Here is a 20146-nt window from a genome sequence, read left to right as displayed (position 1 = left end):
CAGTATGATTTTTGTGAGGGTTAAAAGAATTAATTCATTTAAACTACTTGGAAGAGTACCTGGCACTATTTACTGTTACTTGAGGTCAGAAGGGGTCTATTTTCATACCAATATTTTGATTCCAGATACAAAGGAGTCTGTACCAGCAATCATATCTTGGGCAGTAGCATCATTTATTATAATACTTAAATCAAGGATATTATTAAGGTTATTGTTTTGAAATCCAGTTATTTCTTGTGTGTGTATTTGCAGGTTTCTGTGGACGATCGCCTTAAACAGCTTCAGGAAGCCCATAGAGATTTTGGACCATCCTCACAGCATTTTCTCTCTAGTAAGTACCAATAAACTTGACTGATCTCATTAATTGAATGAATCAGCATATTATTTCACTCTCACTCAAGAAGCTATATTCTTTGCTATAAATATATTTATCAGATGAATATATAAAAGAAGATGTCAACATCAATGACAATATTGCTTATTGGTTATTGTTTCTATAATCTGGTCGTGGTTAAGTCTTTGAAGTGAAGCAAAAATTAATTCATCTTAGCTAGGGTTTTTCACTGGACCATCTGTTATAATAACTAATATAGTATCATAGCATTGCTATGCCATATGCAAAGATTATGAACTTTTTCACAATAAAGAAATCATTTTTATATTTTAAATTTTTTAATTAATTTTCCTCCTTAAAAAGTGCATATTTGTTTAAAATGCACCTGGAACTTTAAAAAGTAAAAAAAAAAAAAAAATTACTTACCACAAATCTTTGAGAAGATTTTGGTTTATTAGGCTCACTGCAATCATACTTGGCTTTTCTTCTGGTTAAGTATTGCAGATTTAGCCAAACCCACATATGTAGATTTTTATGCAGTAGTCTCCAACTGAAATTTTTCATTTTATGGACTGTTCATGAGATCTTAAATAAGTAATTTGAACTCCTACTTTGTTTATCACTCACTGCTAAGGAAACTAAAGAATGTAGAATTCAGAGTCACCCAGATTGAGATTACAATATTAATTCTGCCTTTTACCAGGCCTGTGAATCCCTGAAAGTTAATTTCTTTATCTTAAAATTACTATAATAATACTTATTTCCTCTGATTGCCTTGAGGTTTAAATAAGAAAACAGATCAAGTTACACAAAGTACTTAACACAGTTCTTCGCACAAATGCTTTCACTAAATGTTAATTCCTTTCCTTTCCTTTTCTCTGGCAAACATATGTAAGCAAGCACTTTGTTTAATTCAATTTAAGTGAAGGTTGAAACTTAATGCAAAGCTTATTTTCCCAATTATGGTACCTTTGTATCTATAGCCATAGAGAAAACTGAAGTAATAATATCGTGTCTTCTAACTAAATTGCTTACATTTATATTTTCTCTTAATCTTTGTCATGGTTGGTAATCTGCTTTACCTCAATTCAAGGTCAGGCTTTTCTTACTCTCACAATTTCAAGAATCCTAATCAGTCATTTCCTGACTTTTCTGTCCTATGCCTCTCTAGTGCTCAAGCTAGCTCTTGCTAGTGTTCCTTTCTCTCTCTGTCTCTGTCTCTCTGTCTCTCCCTCTCTCCCCTCCACCCTCCCTTACTCCACCCCCCCCCCCCCCCGCTCACACACACACACACACACACACACACACACACACCTATTTCACACTCCTGAGCTCTTAGGTAGCCTATCTTTGAGTGATGTTTAGTCCTTCCTGGAATGTACTGTCTACCTGGGTGCCAGGATGCATTTCCATTTGGATACTATCAATGTTGATGAAATAAATGGGCTTGCAGAATACTCATTAGGTATGAATTAACTCCAGATTGCTTACACTTAATTTTATAGAATGTAAAGCTATATGCTAAGACCAAATTAAAGAGAAATTTAAGAAATAATTGAGATTCTATGGTTCTAAGGCATATGTATTTATTAGTATTGATGAAACTGAACACTTTCACCTCACAACCATTCTTTCATAATAAAAATCAAACTCTTGTTCATTAGGAAATGAAACTTGTAAAAATTGTGAAACTCAAGCACATTGTCTTTCATTGCCTAGCACTGGCAGTCCAAGGAGGTCAAAGTTATTCAAATCAAAACAATTATTAAAATGAATGGAGAAGTGTAAACAAAATCCCAATTAATAAATTTAATAATTGTTATCCATTGCTGCTCAGAATCTTTGGCTTTATTGTATTTCTTGGATTTTAGCCATAGTTATAAAAGGAGGCTGTTTAGTTAGGCACAAAATAAAAACTGACCTATTAGCCTGGTGCCAGTGCTGAAACGAGGTTGGCTCTAATGAGAAATTTAATATACCTAGTTCCACATTTTCATCTGCCTTTTATACTTTCATGGACATAGTTGCAGAAGGGAATGCTCATACTTTATAAAGAGAGGAAGAATTGTTGAATAGAAATATTGCTGAACTAGTGGTCAGAAATCCTGAAATCACGTCTTGGCTCAGCCATTTATTTATTGGGCAAGTAATTTCACCTCTAATATTTAGTTCCTCATAGTTGACTTCCTTATCAATAGATGTATTTGAAAATGCTTTGCAAAGTTTAGAATGCTACACATTAGTAAGATAGTATTATGATACCATATTCAGGAAAGAAAAATTGGTGACAACTGGTTGTATGAGAATCTAGTGATATTTGCAAAGTTTTATTTGAATTTGCTTATTAGTTCATTTACCAAAATTCCTTAATAGTTCTAGTTACATATGTACAATTCTTCTTAATAAGTCTTAAAATAATTGGTTTAATGTAGGAAAAGAATATTTTTATAAAAAAGGAGTAAATGGATTTGTAAAAAATTAGTACCTCAGTAAAACAAAACATAAAATCTCAATCATAGTGATGTCTAGTGTAAAAGTAGGGAACTATATTTTCTGTGCATTTCAGGTAAAAATAAGTATTTGGAATTCTTCTATCTAGATAATTGCCTTGGTTCTTTACAACCCTTTGGCTATGTTTATTTTAATTTTCCCTTTTTAAAATTCATATAATTGAGTTTCTTTAAATGCCATTTGTCCTAAATAGTTATTCCTGTGACTATGAAGCAAAGTGAAGAGTGTTATTAATGATCTGGAAAATTCAGTCTTAAGAAATCTAGTTTACAATCTGGGTATACCAGGTAAAATTAACTTTGGTTTTAGCTTAATCAAAATACATACAGAGTACAATTTCCAGATAGCACTAAATTTTAATTTTTGATTGTTGTAAACAGTAAAACTTGATATTTAAAAATATTTGTATCAACAGGTTCAGTTAGAGTTGGCATTAGAAATTGAGACTATATTGTTTCTTTCCTTGCTTCAAATGAATCTTTAAAGCCACTCTTTGTTTGGCCTAGCAGATTTCATAATTATAGGAATCCAGCAGTTCTCATTGAATTTGCTGTAAAACGTGTTCAGTTGTTTTGCATTAAAGCATAAGGCTTTTGGGTAAGCAGTGTTTCCAATAACCTCCCTTTGTTTCTTCAGCTTCAGTGCAGCTGCCATGGCAAAGATCCATTTCACATAATAAAGTGCCCTATTACATCAAGTAAGTTGATTTTAATTCTCCTTTATGATACCAAGAAAATAAAGTTATGTTGATAACTTAAGAGGCTTTAAGTTATCAACCGTTGTTAAGTATCAAAGTTATGAATTAACTTTAAAAAACGGATTTCAGTCCTATTATATGAAGGAAATTATATATCTATGTTTATAAAGATATAAAGAATATATATTTACTATTTGAAAGAAATTAGTTTAAAACTCAAGAGTGATATTTGTAATTCATTAGATGAGGCTACAGGTATATTTAGCTGATATTTTTATAAAGCAGGTATTAAAATATTTGGGGAAAATGACAAAATTCCTAAATATTCTTGACATAATGATGTTTCTCAAACTGTATTGATTCTAAGCCATTTTTGTGTCTCCCAGAAAATGCATTTAAAAAGTACTTGTACTCTTCTCATTTTAATCCACCAAAAAGAAAGTATTTTATCATTAAAAAGTTCAATATTTTCAAGTTCTTTTAGACTTATGGAAATTATCTACAACATTAGGTTTATTATCCAGCATTTTTGTTGTCAACTTGACAGTTTCTCCTTTTGTACATAGTAAGTTTCTCCTTATTATGTAGCATTTTATAAATTTTGTATAATTTACATAAGGTCTGCATAGGATTTGATCCTTGGCTTAGTCTGTGTGTTGTCATTGGACAGAATGATAAAATTCATCTTGTGAAATCCCTTGAGATGTAAATTATTGATTTACAATGTGATAAAGGTGATAAGAGTTGTAGTTGGATCTATTTTATGTATAAGTTGAACGGTGGCCTAGTTATGAGAAGAACGTTCCTGTTATCAGGAGTCAGCGCTGTTTCAGATTAGTCCTGTGACCTCACACGGGTCAAGTGAAGATCTCTGGGCCAAGTGTCCTTTATATCCTTCCTAAAATGGCATGTGGTATCTCCAAAATCCATGCCAACGCTAATAATCTCTCTTCCAGTATCCCTCTTTGTGTGTGAAATCAAAATGTTTAGAAATAGTATTTTCCTATGAAGCTTTTATTGTGGTCTGAAATGTATCCTCAGATTAAAAATAAATAAATAATTTTGCCATAATACATAATAAATATAATAAGCAATATATGTTACATTGTCTTAAGAGAATTTAATACTTTTATCAGTGTATAATCTACCATGTACTGAGTTGTGATAAATTTAGGTATAAGGTAGCAAAGCAGTTGATTAGTATCAAATTCGCGCAGGCATGAAGGGAAAGAAGTCAGAGGCTCGGCAAATTGACGTCTTTATTAAGAAAAGATGCGATCATCTGATCCAAATTTAAAACATTTTAATTTATATTCTACATAATAATAATAGTTATAGTATTAGAGAGTTTCAATTTGCTGGGTGAATATTGACTTGAATTGAATATTACAGGTTTTGGTATAAATCTGATGTGCTGCAATAGGCAGAATCTGGCCATACAAAGATGCCCACATCCTGACCCTTGGATGTGAATAGGTTAGGTTATATGAAGTTGCAGACGGGGGTATGAGCCAGGGAATGCAGGCAGCCTCTAGAAGCTGGAAAAGGCAAGGAAAAGGGATGTGCTCTTGGAACCTCCAGAAAGAAACACAGCCCTGCCAACCTTGTTTTTAGCTCAGGGAGACATTTATTTTGTGGTAATTTGTTACAGCAGCAATAGAAAACTAATACATGTATTATACAAAATCTAGAAGTCCATGCAAATTAATCACATTAATTAATTTATTGAATTGACCTAGACTTCTGTATCATCTGATTTTTAAAAAATGTAAATTGGATCCAGGAGGCATATTTTTGTTCTTACTAGGTAAAGAAAATACTAAATTTGGGAATTCCCTGGCGGTCCAGTGCTTAGGACTCCTTGTCATCACTGTGGAGGGCGTGGGTTTGATCCCTGGTTGGGGAACTAAAATCCCACAAGCTGTGTGGTACGGCCAAAAAAAAAGAAAAACAAATTTTAAATCTGTTGCTTGATTATGTTTATGCAATGGTTATCTATTTGATTTGGCACTTTAAAAAATCCATCTGTCATTTCAGCATTACTATTAAAAGGAATTTCTATATGTCCAGGTCGGTTATACGTGACTGAGAATTACATTGTCTAAGTGAGAATTTCACTAATTCAGTGTTTTTATAATTTTGAGAGGATCTAACAGAATTGTATCCTTGCTCAGTCTACAAAGTTCTTATGGGGCAGACAGGTAGAGTGAAAGCTGGTTTATCTGGCATCTTATTGGCTAGAGCACTATAATCAGCATTTCAAAATATATATAATACATTGATGACCAATATTTTTAATGTGACCTATAGGATTGTAGCATCCTGAAATATTTTCAACATCATTAAAGATTGGATTTTCTTAAACATTTTAAAATTTTAGTGTTAAATGCCATAGGATTGTCAAATATTTAGAAATCTGCCCATGTATATAGGGTGAATTCTCTTATTTTTAGAAAGCTTGTTTATCCAGATTCTTTCATTATTTGCTTTGTTGTATAACCTAACAGTTTATTTCCTCATAAAGAAGGAACATCAGTCACTAGAGATAAGATTATACAGGCCAGTATTTCCAGATGAAAAATCATTATGAAAACAAAATTTAATTCCCAAATAAATTAATAAGCAAGTAAATGATGAATGAAAAGGCTTTTAATGTACACTTGCCTTTGCATGGCTGCACAAGTAAGTAGAAGAAAAATGTTAGAAACAAATTTCGCATGATTGTCATGCAACTAGAGTTTCCTGGAGCATATTAGGATGTATTAATATGGCCAACAAAAAAATTATCTTCAGGTAGAAGTATTAGATATTTTCAATATTTAAGTATATAGTTTTATATACTCTAATGCCAAAATATAGCAAGAAAGATGGCAGAGAATGGGAAGGACAAATTGTTTTTATTTTGTATTTTAATTTTATAGGATAGTTAAAACATACTTGGATGGCTCCCCAATGTATTTCTTTCTCTCTAGGTAATTCATTATTAATATTTTGAGGTGTACTGCCATGGCTCCATGACCCATTTGTTTCTAGAAAATGACATAATATAGATCTGAACCGTAAGAGTCTATGTAGTGTAAATCCCTCTATGTTAATATCTTAAGTTGAAACTCATATCTTTAAATGATATTTGCTGCATCTAAGGTAGACTTTCCAAAGCTGATCTAATTATTTTTCTTTTCTAGTATAGTCCAATGACAGCTCATTGTTCCATCAATTTAAGAAAATTTGAAATGGCTCTTGCTGCCTTCACAATGTACAAAAATCTACCGTAAAAGCACGATCTCTTTCTCTGTAAATTTTTGGTCATATGTTGTGCTTTCTATAGGTTGTTCGTTTCCTCAACTAAAACTTAACATCCAGGGAGTTTCAGGTGTAAAGGGAATGATGAATAAAAGCCTTGGGTTGAATTTTCTCTTTTTTTTTTTTTTTTAAATTTCATTTATTTTTTGGCTGCGTGGGTCTTCATTGCTGCGCGCGGGCTTTCTCTAGTTGCGGAGAGCGGGGGCTACTCTTTGTTGCGGTGCGTGGGTTTCTCATTGTGGTGGCTTCTCTTGTTGCGGAGCACGGGCTCTAGGCACGCGGGCTTCAATAGTTGTGGCACATGGGCTCTAGAGCACAGGCTCAGTAGTTGTGGCATGCGGGCTCTAGAGCGCAGGCTCAGTAGTTGTGGCACGCGGGCTCTAGAGCGCAGGCTCAGTAGTTGTGGCGCACAGGCTTAGTTGCTCCGCGGCATGTGGGATCTTCCTGGACCAGGGCTCGAACCCGTGTCCCCTGCATTGGCAGGCAGATTCTTAACCACTGTGCCACCAGGGAAGTCGGGTTGAATTTTCTTAATATGTCATATTAGTCATATAAAACTCATTGCTTCTCTTTTTGATCCAGAAATAATAATAATAATAATAATAATAATAATAAATAGTCATAGTGGGTGATAATAATGGTCATTGTAATAAATTATATGTTTTGAATATTCATTTGCCAGCCACTGTGCTAATCCTGTGCAGGGGTTATCTCTTTTAGTTCTCACAGTAGCCCAGTGAAGTATAGGTAGTATCATTACCCCCATTTATAGGCAAGGCTTAGGTAATAAGAACACACACAACTTGCTTGAGATCACACAGCCAGGAAATCTAAGAGCTGGCATTCAAACCCAGGGACTGACTCCAGTGCCTGAACCCTTGACCACTATGCACCTACTGCCTCCTGTTCTCTGTGTTAGAGGAGGTAGAGGACAGAAATTTTTAGTCCCATGGAAAATTTGGGTAGGATAAAGGATTATATTTAGGAAAGTGCAGTCAGGTGGAGAAAGTATGAGCAGACATCCTTTCTTTCATACTATAGACTGGTTACCATCTACTGTGCACCTGCTATGTGCCAACACTTAAGTGCAGAGCTGTCTAAGAGCAAGACCATGCTTTCTCCAGCGCTGCACACTGCCTTTTCTGTAGGGTTCACGATAAGCTAATTCCTGTAGGCCGAATATGTGATTAAGGAAGGTTCACACTGTGGTCTGATAATGGACAAAGGTGCTTTTCTATCGATAGCAAATGTCATTCTCCACAGTCCTGCCAGTGGGATCATGACAGGAGTTTTGAGGTGGTGGAGCAAACTGTCTGGTCCTCCTCTACCTTTGCTCATTCACAAGGTCTGGAGTTTTCTGGCACTGGGGAGATTTCCATCTGAGAGGAGCCTGGCCAACAAAGCTGGCTTATAGGTCCCCTTATAGGGGCTTTTAGCATAGGTGACGCTCTACTTATGCAGCCTGTTAGTAAGCCATCCTGCTTCATAGAATTTAGTAAAGGATAATTAGGAAATATGGTTTTCCTCTCTCCCTCTACAGTGTCTTCTCTAAACCCCAAGTGCCTGACTTTGTGTTGGTACAAATGACGATTCTGCTCACGCTCACAGCTCACCAGTTCTATAGCTTTGTTCTTCCCACTAGAATCTGAAGTACAAAGCTTAATTCTTTATAATGCACACACACCCAGCTTTAACATGAACACTTGAGTCAGCTCTGATTATATAGATAATACCTATCACATTCTCTACAACTGACATTCCTCAATATTACAATGTATTAACCAGAATAAACTAATCTGTATCTACAAATGCCGCTACCTTGCAGTCTCTACCTTGTTCTAACTCCCCCTTATGAATAGGTCTAAATCAAGATTTTCCTCAATTTATTACATCTCTTTTACATTTCCTTTTCTGTCCTTGTGTTCAATATGGGTAATCCTGCAGTACTGTTTTAGACCCCTGTCTTGCCTTCCAAAGGTACCCTCTATTGCCCTAATCCATCAATTGCTAGAAAAAAAAAAATGAAGTTTATAGTTAAAAATGAAATCTTGGAGAGCAAGTAGTTGTTCTTTATAGCAGTCATGCAATTTATTTGCATAAACTGCATATACTTGTCTCATGTATGTACAGTCTAAAGGAGAGAATTAATGCTTATTTCTTTAGAGGAATTGCTAACCCTGCTTAGATGATGTAGGTGAAATATTTCTTCCCTAAATAAGAGCAGAGAGGAGTGGCAGCAATGGGAAATTCAAATATCCAGCCTCACTGGAAAATCAAAGCTAAATAATGTATAGGTATAACAACACCAAAAGAGAAATTAACATAAAGCATTTTATCTTTAAATGTTAAGGAAACTCATCCCAAAACAGAATAAATCCATAACAAAGATATTTCTAATAATGGAAGATAGTTCTCTCTGAAAGGTTTCCTATAGCAGCCTTCATCACTCTCCTCTTCCTTAAGATGGGAGAGGGCATCTTTTCGGTTCTAGAATTTTAAGTGGAGAAGTCTTGGGACACACTTTGAGTCTCTTTCCAGAAATGGGGCTTGTGTTTTTGGTTTTAATGATAAATAAATAAATGAAATAGAAATATAAGAGAATGTACTGGCGAGTCTGTTTTTCCAAGAAATGGTCTGTGACTTTATTTTTATTGAAAATAAATGTTTAAAACTCACTGGGCCAACTCTGCTGATGAGGAGGTAAGAATGAAATTGCTTTATGAAAGAATGTAAGCACCTTGGGATCACTCAACCTTCTGGAGCCGGAGGCAGCTTCAGAAAAACGAGGAGCATACCTTGGCTAACTAGAAAACTAAGCAGGAGACCGCCTGCTGTGCAGCAAATGGGCAACTACTAGAGTATTTACCAGCATCCTAGTTTGTTGAGATAATTTAGGTGGAGTTGACACTGTCTTAGAAATACATTGACTAGTTCAGGACTTAAGAAGATACCATCTTTCCTGCCATTCATCCATACGTTGCTGGTGCCAGAGTTATTATAACTATGAAGTGGAATTTTGGCTTGGAATCTTCTAGATTACTCAGTTACACTGAATTATAACAGCACCATCAGCCTTACTACACAGTGTGATTTTTAGAGTCAGGGATGCCATTAATAAAGGTCTACCATACGGTGCAGGAAAGATCACTGAGGGGTCATTAAGGGAAGGAAAAATAAAAGATATCTGTACTTGAATTAGTACTGATTAAATTTTTAAATAGTCATTACAATTAGCAACAGTACAGAAGTAATAATGTGAAAATTGTGAAATAAATAGAATATCTTTCTCTGTACTGATTATTAGCTGAAATGATACAGTAGAAGATTCAATACAACTCTATAGAAAAAATTAGAATTAATTTCTCATTTAAAAATATATGTGAAAGAGATAAAGTAGTTAAATTAAAAAAAAAACTAAATGATATAAATTCAGCTTTGAAAAACAAACTTTAAGGATACAATGATAAACTGAACTCGGGTGGGAACATAATCCTGGGGTTAACACCCACAGGCAGGAGCGTACAGGGCTCCCCAGTGCAACAACAGACGACCTGCAGGAGTGTTGGTTGATGGTCTGATTCTCCCTAGTTTGAGCGTTTAAAGAGACAGGAGGGTAGAGTTGGGTGGGATTGGGTCTCCCTCTGAGTTCTGGGTCCAAGTAGAGATATTACCAGAGGAGAGGCTCCCAGGCATTTATTAAGTGTTTATTCTTCCAGACAGTCTTCCAGTGCCTTCAGAACAAGTGTCACCTGAATCTCCTCTCACACCCAGGCATATCTGTTTTGGTCGTTAATCCTACTACTTTACTTAAAAACAAACTCAAACAAACCTTGCCTTATTGTTCTATCATTCATGCCTGGGGTATTGACACTTGCATTTTGGGGTGTGTTTCTTTATAGCCCTTTACATGATTGTATCTTTGAAATAGATACAATTTCTATTTTGTATCCTACATGTGAAATAATTTTAAGTACATTGTTAAAAAGCAAAATTCAACTGAGTAAATTTAAAGATCTCATTGGCTTTATTCAACGATCTATGAATTGGACAGAAGCCCATCTAGTAAAGAGAAAGGAGCTTCAAGGAATGGTACAAAATGGAAGGCTTTTGTAGAAACTGTGGGGCTGAGGCTGATAACAAGAAGGTTATTAGCAAAATAAAAGAAAGGACTGGTTCAGGCCAGGTCATCTTCTTTTGTGGGAAAGGGAATGCAAGAGTCTTCTTATATAGATTCCCTCACTAGTGCTGACCAGGACATTCCTGACTGATTGGTTTATTCCACTCCTGGGAGAGGCTGAAACTGCAGTGAGGTTAGGTATTAAGTCTTGGTGGGGTGTAGCACAAGTGACTCCATTTTGGGCTTATTGTTTCTTTTTAACAGCAGTTTTATAATTGAATCCAACAGATTTGGGATTATCCATTGTTTACAATTTAGTCTTCCTGATTTGTGTCTTCATTATGATGACAAACTAATGGCATTTTCTTAAGGAAGATGTTGTGCTTTTATGATATCCATTGTCAAGTGGGATCATCTATCTTATTTGGATCTTGAACAGAAGGGTTTTTTTTTTTTTCTTGAAATGTTGACATTCAAACTTTAAGTTTTCTCTTAGATTTATTCTTATGTTTCCAAAAGTATAACCTTGGATTTTCTGCCTTTAAAAGACTAGAGAATGGTAGAAAGTGTTTGTGAAGGTTCAAGAAGTTACATATAACCTGAGGAACATATACGTTTACCCTCACACAGCATCCTCATGTGCTGCCCCTGCCCCCTCCCCAGAGGCCCCTCAACCCTAGTCACACACACAAGCACACACAAACACACAAGCACACACACAGAGAAAGAATCAATATTACTGATAGGAGTATTCCATATTCTTCATATATTCATGCACGATGAAACCAAGATTGAGGGGATTAAAAATTCCAAAATGTTACCTCTTAGGTCTTTAAAAAGATATTACTCAGATAAATGACATCACATCAGGTTGCCAGAATGTGTTTTCAGTCTTTATGCTTTAGTCACCTGAATGCAAATTTGATTACTTGGGAGCCCTGCTTGATTCCTATATATAACTTGTATAAGTATATGTAAAGAGGGTGTTTGAAGAGCCTATATTTCGCCTGTGTCAACTTCATTCTGGAGATTCTGTTTTTTACACAGCACCTCTCAGCTTCTACTATACTGTGTAACTTACTTGTGAAGTTTATTGTCTCTTCCTTATTTCCCTCCACTTGTGAGGAGAGGTCTAGCGAGCTGAAGACAGAAAAGCAGGCATTCCACTTGACAACATGGAGTTTACTGATAATTTTGACAGGACCAGTTTGGGTGGAGGAGTGAGGTTAGAAATCAAATAGAAGTGGGTTGAGTCCTGAATGGGACATGAGGATGTGGACTGTTCATTTGAGAATTTTGTCTGTAAAGAAGAGAAAAGGGGGGCTTCCCTGGTGGTGCAGTGGTTGAGAATCCGCCTGCCAATGCAGGGGACACGGGTTCAAGCCCTGGTCTGGGAAGATCCCACATGCCGCGGAGCAACTGGGCCCGTGAGCCACAACTACTGAGCCTGCGTGTCTGGAGCCTGTGCTCCGCAACAGGAGAGGCCGCGATGGTGAGAGGCCCGCGCACCGCGATGAAGAGTGGCCCCCGCTCGCCGCAACTAGAGAAAGCCCTCGCACAGAAACGAAGACCCAACACAACCAAAAATAAATAAATAAATAAATTTATTTAAAAAAAAAAAAAAAAAAAAAAAGAAGAGAAAAGGGGTGCTAGCTAGCAGGAAATATAGATGCAAGATAGGGGGTGTGTTGTTGTCGGGGGGTGGGGAGAGAGAGAGAGAGAGAGATATTAAGGATGGTAGACCCTTCAACATTTACATTCTGAGACTAGTCTTATTGAGAGGGGTGGATTAACTACACAAGAGTTGTTTAGAAATCTTTGGGAAGAACCTTTGATAGGAGAGGGGATCACTCCTCATTTTAAAAAGGGGGAAAAAGGCAATCTGGCAGATGGAGGGAAGTTTATTGATTCAGTGGTGGGAAGATGAAGGAATTCTAGTCTGATGGTTTTTAGTTTTTACAATGAAGTGTGAGATCCAGTTAAATGACACTTAGGCAGGCCAGGAAACATACGTAGGTTTGGGGAAAGAAATGGCTGTAGTAAATTGTTGTTTTGGTCTCTGGAGGCACATTTATTAGGGAATGTAGTTCATTTGCCAGCACTTGGACATTTGAGGTTTGAAGTCAAATGCTTAAAGTAAAATCAGTCTGTCTGTTGAGTGATTTTCTCCAGCTGTATTCATGCACAGCTGCTCCCGTCCAGAGAAGGCAAGTAATTGAGCTGATCCATGCTTGGGTTTTGCCAGGAGTGAGAGAAGCAAGAGAGACGAGGTTGTTTGTAATGATTATAATGAGGGACCTCAGACTCAAATTTAGACAGATTCATCAGAAATATTTTAAAACCCCAATCGTGCAAGTACACTTCCATATTAAGAACTCAGGCTTTAAATCAGACCATCTGTGTTCAAATTCCATTTCCACTCTTTACTAACTGTGACCTTGAGCAGGTTATCTAAGTTTGCCCTAGTTTCCTTCATTTGTAAAGTGGGGATAATATTGGCACCAAACTCAGAATTATTGTTTGGATTTGAGGTTACACATACAAAGAGTTTAGAAGAGTACTTGGTACAAATTGAGCACTCAAATAATAGACTATTACTGTAATTAATATTATACATCCTCACCTAGTGTGTTATCTTTCACTATGTACAGCAAAGAAGAAATATTTCTCTTTCTGTGATTGTCTTATCCAGAGCATTTTACCTATTCTTTTTCTCACACTTGTATTTTTAATTAACTCACTCACCTACAATTTTTTGCTCTTATACGCCTTTAAAATTGGAATGGAATGATAAATGGCAAAACCCACAAAATCCAGTTTCAAACATAAAATTGGATAGATAAGTAACAAGTAAGTGTGTTTGGCAAAGTGTCAGTTTTTGGATAACCAGGATCCCATCTCAACATCTTTTAATGGAAAAAATGAGACCACTCTAATGAGAACAAATGCGTTTAAAAAGTACCTTCCCCAGAGCAGCCTTTGCCCAGACATTAGTATCTTATCAACGTTACATGTAAATTGCTGTTGGTTCATTGTCTTATATACTGGGCAGTGTTGTGACACAACATTCTTTGTGTTCTATTCATTGGTGTACAATCTTATTTGTGTTTAACTTTCTGTGGTTTGTGAGAATACATTATGAATAAGAATAGGTAGAAGCATATGCTACTTATTAACCTTACTGATTTAATATTTCCTCAAAGTCCATAAACTCTAGGGTCATGTGTTATCCCAACTGGGACACTTAAGAGTACGGGGGCACTTTAATAATTATATGTGACAGCAGGTATAAACCAGAACTGTCCCAGGTGTTGAAGGATAATTTGAAAAATTAGGTAATGGAGATCTAATACACAGCACAGTGATTTATAGACACCAGTGCTGTATGATAAACTTCAAAGTTGCTAAGAGACTAGACCTTAAATGTTCTTACCACAAAAAAGGAAATGATGATTATGTGATGTGATAGAGGTGTTAGCTAACGCTGCAGTGGTGATCGTATTGCAATATACAAATATATCAAACCAACATGTTGTACGCCTTAAACTTACACAATGTTATATGCCAATTGTATCTCAATTAAAAATAAAAATTTTTTTAATTTTAATAAAATTTAAACTAGGTAAAATCTTGACTTGTACAAATATTAAAAGAGCATGTGTCAAAGATTTCATTCAACTCACTAATTAATAAGGGAATGGGTAAGAAGTTATAACAGGTTCCAAGGAGAATACTAAGTACTAGTCTTCATAGTCAAGTTAGGGATGCTAAAATGAATTAACGATGGATGCAAAGCTGACAAATTGGTCAGCATCCATCAGGATAATAATCAACTGCATTTGAGTGGACACAATTTGCATTTCTGTGGACAAAATACCATTTGCATTACTATCAGTTTTCTTCATTTTGCAGAGTTTAAAATAGCCCAAAGATAAACTCAGCTACACAGGTGTATCACTCACTAATTTCTGGCCCACATCAAAGGCTTCACCATTTTTCCCCATGCAAGCAAAACTGGTCTGGCTGGGCACCCTAGTTAGTTATATGTTACATATTCTCTCTGTTGTTTGCCTCATGTGATTTGGACTTAACTCCTAATTGTTGCTTGGTTAGATTTTTAATTTTTCATTTTATTCTTGGACAGAGTCCTGTGTCTGTTCCCTCTTACAAAGAGGATCTTTAGTAACAAGATTGCAACTTTATTTTATAGTTCATCAAGCTGTACAATGTTAAGTTCTACTCCTCTTTCATATCTGAGATTGGCCAGAACCTAAACTGTTGTTATTTTGGGGGGAAAATGCTTCTTTTATTCTGTTTTGGTTGCCTCCTCTGGGAGGGCTGGAAGCATTTTGGCAGGATGAGCTGACCAATCTGCAGCTGTTCAAATACTTGGAGCCTTTGGATTGAGTGTGGATTTTGCTTTAAAACCCTCCCCCAACTTAAAAAAAAAGAAAGAATGAAAGAAAGAAAATCCAACAGCCAACTGCATCTACTACTTTTTTTTTTAACTGCTGTTTGGTAAGCTGCAGTTGTACTTTTGTAACGAGAGGCTGTGTTTATTTTCAGCGTTGGCAGTTCTGCCTAATGAATCAACTGGTATTGAATTCACAAAGGGAGGTGCCGCTTCCCTCCTTCCATCTGTTTGCCAAATGTGTGTGTTCCCTCAGCTCCTAGTGGTGGTTTCACTAAAAAGAGCCATTAGCAAGCGGGTGTTCTCATGGAATTCTCAGTCCTCTGTCTGACTGCTTGGCGGTGTTTGTCCCTTGTGGTACCATAGAGGTTGTTTGCCAAAGCACAACACTTGTGATTCTAGAGAAAGTGTACTTATATTTGTTGTTTCAGTATAAAGTTTGGCTCTGCATTACTCATAGTTTTAGTTTGGTTCTTGAGCCTTGGTTTGGTCCTTGAGCCTGGTTTGGTCCTTCACGATGGGATGCCTATCTCTGAGCAGCAGTGTTGCCATGGGGACTGAAATTACTCCAGAGAAGAGACAAGAGATCAAGTGAATACTGGTAGGCTCTCTTAAAACTGGGAGCCTGTGATGAATTTCTTTCCATTATACTGTATTTTCAGCAAATCCTTCTTTAATTCTTTTTTTTCTTTAATTCTTACTAGTAGTAGGGAGGAGGTTGTTTTATTAGCAAAATATGGAGATTTCTTTTCTATTTTTATTTTGTACTTTCATTCATGTATTAGGAGCCTTTTAGGTCAGCACTTCTCAAACTTGAATGTGCATATGAATCACTTGAGATTTTGATGAGATGAAGATTCTGGTTCAGTACAGTTAGGGGTCTGAGATTCTGCATTTCTGTCAAGCTTTGGGCCACACTATGAACAGTAAAAATATCAGGGCACACAGCTTTGGTGCTTTCTCTGTGGTCTTTGGAGCAATTTAGATAGTCAAAGGGTTGAATGATGATTTGGTTGGTGTTTGGTAGCAAAATATTTGGAAATATTTGCCTTCGCATTGGTGTCAGGAACCCGGTAGAGGAATCAGACAACTTTCCAACTCTTCCAGAGACAGACCTTCACATTGAACATGTTATTTTGTTTGAGATTTTGGAATTTCCAGGACATTTTACATACCTAATTTCAAATCTAAACTTGAAGTATTTTTCAAAGCAAATTATGAGTTGTTTGGGGGTTCTGTTACCTGTGTACAATAACATCGATTATGTTCTTTTCGCAGTTACATGCCCCACTTCTTGATATATTACATAGGTTTTAAACAATAATTTCCCTGAAATTTGATTGTATGAATATTTTAATATCACTGTCTCTTGTGTACTGTGCAATTTCACTTAGCTTACTAAACAGTTTTATAAAAACTGAGTGTCATCCAAGAAGTCTTTGGAGTACTATTAAATGTTATTACTCTATTCTGACCTAGATAATGGACAGTAAACTATTTTTTAAAAAGGCCACTGACCCACCGAAGAGGTGTTCACACATACACACACACACATACAAAGAAGGAACCTAATGTAAGAACTACATTGATCTGTATTATTACCCTTACCTTATTCCCAAAAACTTCTAATTAGTTTTGGAATTTACAAAAAAAGAGAAAGTATAAAAACTTGCTTCTAAAGTGAAGAATAAGATCATGAGGAAAACTGTTCCAATACCTGTAAAAAATACTGGTTAACCAGGGGAGTCTGAGAGCTGACAGAGGAGTGTGAAGTTAAAATGACAAAAGAGAAACACATATGTAAGGGGAGTGGAGAATCCAGATACTCATGAAGAGCATATCAGGGAGGAGAAACCATTTTTTTTCTCTACCCTCTTAGGTTCAATTTCTGGTGGCCTCTGAATTAAACTGACAAAAGGCAAATTAGCAGAGAAAAGAGTTTATTTATGGATGCAATCTGCATACAGTGATGAGTAACTCAAAAAGGAGGTTGGAATTTGGGGCTTATATATTCAATTTAGCAGGGGAAAGGAACTGGGGAGAAAAGGCTCCTATGAGAAGAACCAGTAGGTTTCTTTAGGAAAGATATGTGTTTCTTTAGGAGAACAAACATGAGATAAGAAAGTTTGTGATAATGTTTGTTTGTGCAGGTGCTAGTGGTTTTTCTGTCTTCTTCATAGCCCTGAAACTCTCCTAAGAGGATTTATGGTAGCCTCATTTCCAAGAAGATGCTACTTTTAAGTCAGATAAAGGGAGCTCTGACAAGGCTTCTTTCTGCATTTGTTGACTCTCAGATGTCTTCAGCTTAAGATAAGCTTTGTACCAGCTCTAGGTTTCTGAGTGAGTCCCCACGGGGAAAAAGGGCAAATTTACACTGAAGAAAGAAAGACTCAAGGTTAAAGAGGGGGAAGACTCAGTAGATTGTGAGGTGGAGATGTTATTCACAGTTAAACTATTTCTCTGTTCTTTGGAAATCTGATTAGGACTTCTAAAGTTTAGCACCTCTTCAGAGCACTTCTGCTCTCAGAGGATTTATTCTGAATGAGCATCTATATCTACCAACATGAGTAGAATTATTCTGGAGCCTACACTGATCTGGCTACATTAAGGCTGAGGCTCCAGGGTCCATGACAGTCACATTTTATATCTAGGTTTTACTCTTTAGCTGTAATGCTTTTTGAAATAGATAAAGCAAATTATTTCATCTATAGTTTCATGATATAATTGCTCAAATAAAAATCTATTGTTTCAAATATTAAGTAATAACTGGGCATCAGGTTTCTGAGTGATCCATCGGGGGATAATTTTGCATGTATCTTAAAAATTTGAATAAAAATCCTATTTGCATATTTTCTGTGTGACAGTTATTATTTTATACATTCCTTTATTTAAATATATTACTATTTTTTTCCAGTCATCAAACACAGACAACCTGTTGGGATCATCCTAAAATGACTGAACTCTTTCAATCTCTTGGTGAGTGTTATTTTAGTTAATCGTAATGAATTAACCTAAACAACTGAGACTTGTATATTCTTAAATGGACACTAGTCACCATCTTTCCTTACATGGCACGTTATGTTTAAAGGATCATGTCATGGGCATGTGAAAGCAGTTGAATTTCTAAGGTCAATGCAATAAACAGATTTTACCTTTCTTCTTAAGAGAATGCACGGTTTGAAATGGTGTGAGCCAAAGAAGGTTGATTTTAAAAGTAGTGTAATTTGTTTTACCTCTCTCATATTGAGTCGTCTTAAACTTCAGCTTTGAGTGAAAACAAAAACAATTAGAGTACAGCAGCCTCTAATCCACTGCTTTAAATGTGCTTTTCACTCACTTTATATTTAGTAAATATTATTAAATTAGCTTGCCTAGTTTCATTTTGTCTAAGTTGTCATTAAAAGCTAAATTCATTTTAATATAAAAATACATGAAAACACGTGAGATGAGAATTAGGACCTTGTAGATTTCTAGTAGAATGTGACTTTGAACTGATTATTTAGCTGCTTCCCTTAGGTCATTCCAGTGGCTTTGGAAGAGTTTTCTTGTGGGGGGGGTCTAAGTTGCTGCTGGAGAGGGAGAGTGGCACCCCACAGCTCTCATGCCCACTCCCATTTCAGCAAGGAGGGGGCACTCCTTTTCATCTCTTTAAATATCAGGCTTCTGTGTGAGCTTCTGTTTGGGTAGGTGAGGACAGCTGCAAAGGTTATCAAGCAAGAGAAAAGCCACTGGATTGTTTAGTTGGTAAAACGAAGGGGCCAATGTTGATGATTTCTGAGTTTTCTTCTAACTCTTCTAGTCTCTCATACGGATACTCTGTCTTTAAGGAGACAGAGAAAGAAATTCCAGTGTCTTTTCTTTCTCAACTTGATGCTAAATCTTTAAGATTTTTTAAAAATTAGGATAAAATTGACATATGACATTATATTAGTTTCAGGTGTACAACGTAATTGTTCGATATTTGTGTATATGTGAAATGATCACTACAGTTAAGTCTAATTAACATCCATCATCAAACATAGTTACATATTTTTTTTTCTTGTGATGAGAACTTTTAAGATCTACTCTTTTAGCAACTTTTAAATATACAATACAGTATTATTAACTGGAGTTAATCTATTGTTTCTAAAGATTTGAGTATTGATTATAGTATAGTTTTAACCAGATTGATAAAAGGGCAGAAGAAGCAAATAGATGAGGACAGAAGGAGCATAGAAATAAGACTAGCTTTGTGAGTAGTGAGATGGACAGCCTAGTTGACAGAAAACTGATTGTCCTTGGGGAAAATGCCCTGGAGGAGGATCCCTCTTAGCTGTAGAGAAGACAGGGCCCTCAGCCTACAGTGGGATGTATTTATTAGGCCATGGAAAGTCAACAGGCTGTGTTTCCTTTTCCTCATTTCCCTCCGTTTCCTATTTGAAAATGCTTTCTTGAAATCTGTGTAGCACTGCTTTGGAAAGTATCTCACCATGGTGCTAGTGAACATTTAATTATTTTCTTAAATGTTGTAGATTTTAGGAATAGACCTTTTCATGTGAACAGACATAATACTTTTCCATCACTGAAGTAAACAAATATATTCTTGCCATGCAATGTAAGTTAAATCATAAGCATGCTTTTGAATGTGTTCCATTTTCCATTTCAGCTGACCTGAATAATGTACGTTTCTCTGCCTACCGTACAGCCATCAAAATCCGAAGACTACAAAAAGCACTATGTTGTGAGTTTATTCTGCCAAAGTTAATCACTCTGTTATTTGGATTGCCTTTCTTG

The 20146-nt window shown here is 36.0% G+C and overlaps 1 protein-coding gene across 11 annotated transcripts in view; it reads left to right on the top strand.

Moving 5' to 3' along the window:
• Positions 1 to 20146, top strand: part of UTRN (utrophin) — a 504261-nt gene that overhangs the window by 405994 nt on the left and 78121 nt on the right. For all 11 annotated transcript variants that reach the window (XM_036870974.1, XM_036870970.1, XM_036870976.1 and 8 more), the window contains 4 exons: positions 253 to 331; positions 3482 to 3542; positions 18288 to 18349; positions 20019 to 20093. In XM_036870974.1, coding sequence (XP_036726869.1) covers positions 253 to 331; positions 3482 to 3542; positions 18288 to 18349; positions 20019 to 20093 — 277 coding nt within the window. The remainder of the gene's footprint in view (positions 1 to 252; positions 332 to 3481; positions 3543 to 18287; positions 18350 to 20018; positions 20094 to 20146) is intronic.

This window comes from Balaenoptera musculus, chromosome 12, assembly GCF_009873245.2.
Source record: "Balaenoptera musculus isolate JJ_BM4_2016_0621 chromosome 12, mBalMus1.pri.v3, whole genome shotgun sequence".
NCBI classification, from domain to species: domain Eukaryota; kingdom Metazoa; phylum Chordata; class Mammalia; order Artiodactyla; family Balaenopteridae; genus Balaenoptera; species Balaenoptera musculus.
The sequence above is the reverse complement of the archived record's forward strand: the minus strand, read 5'-3'. Positions and strand labels throughout refer to the sequence as shown.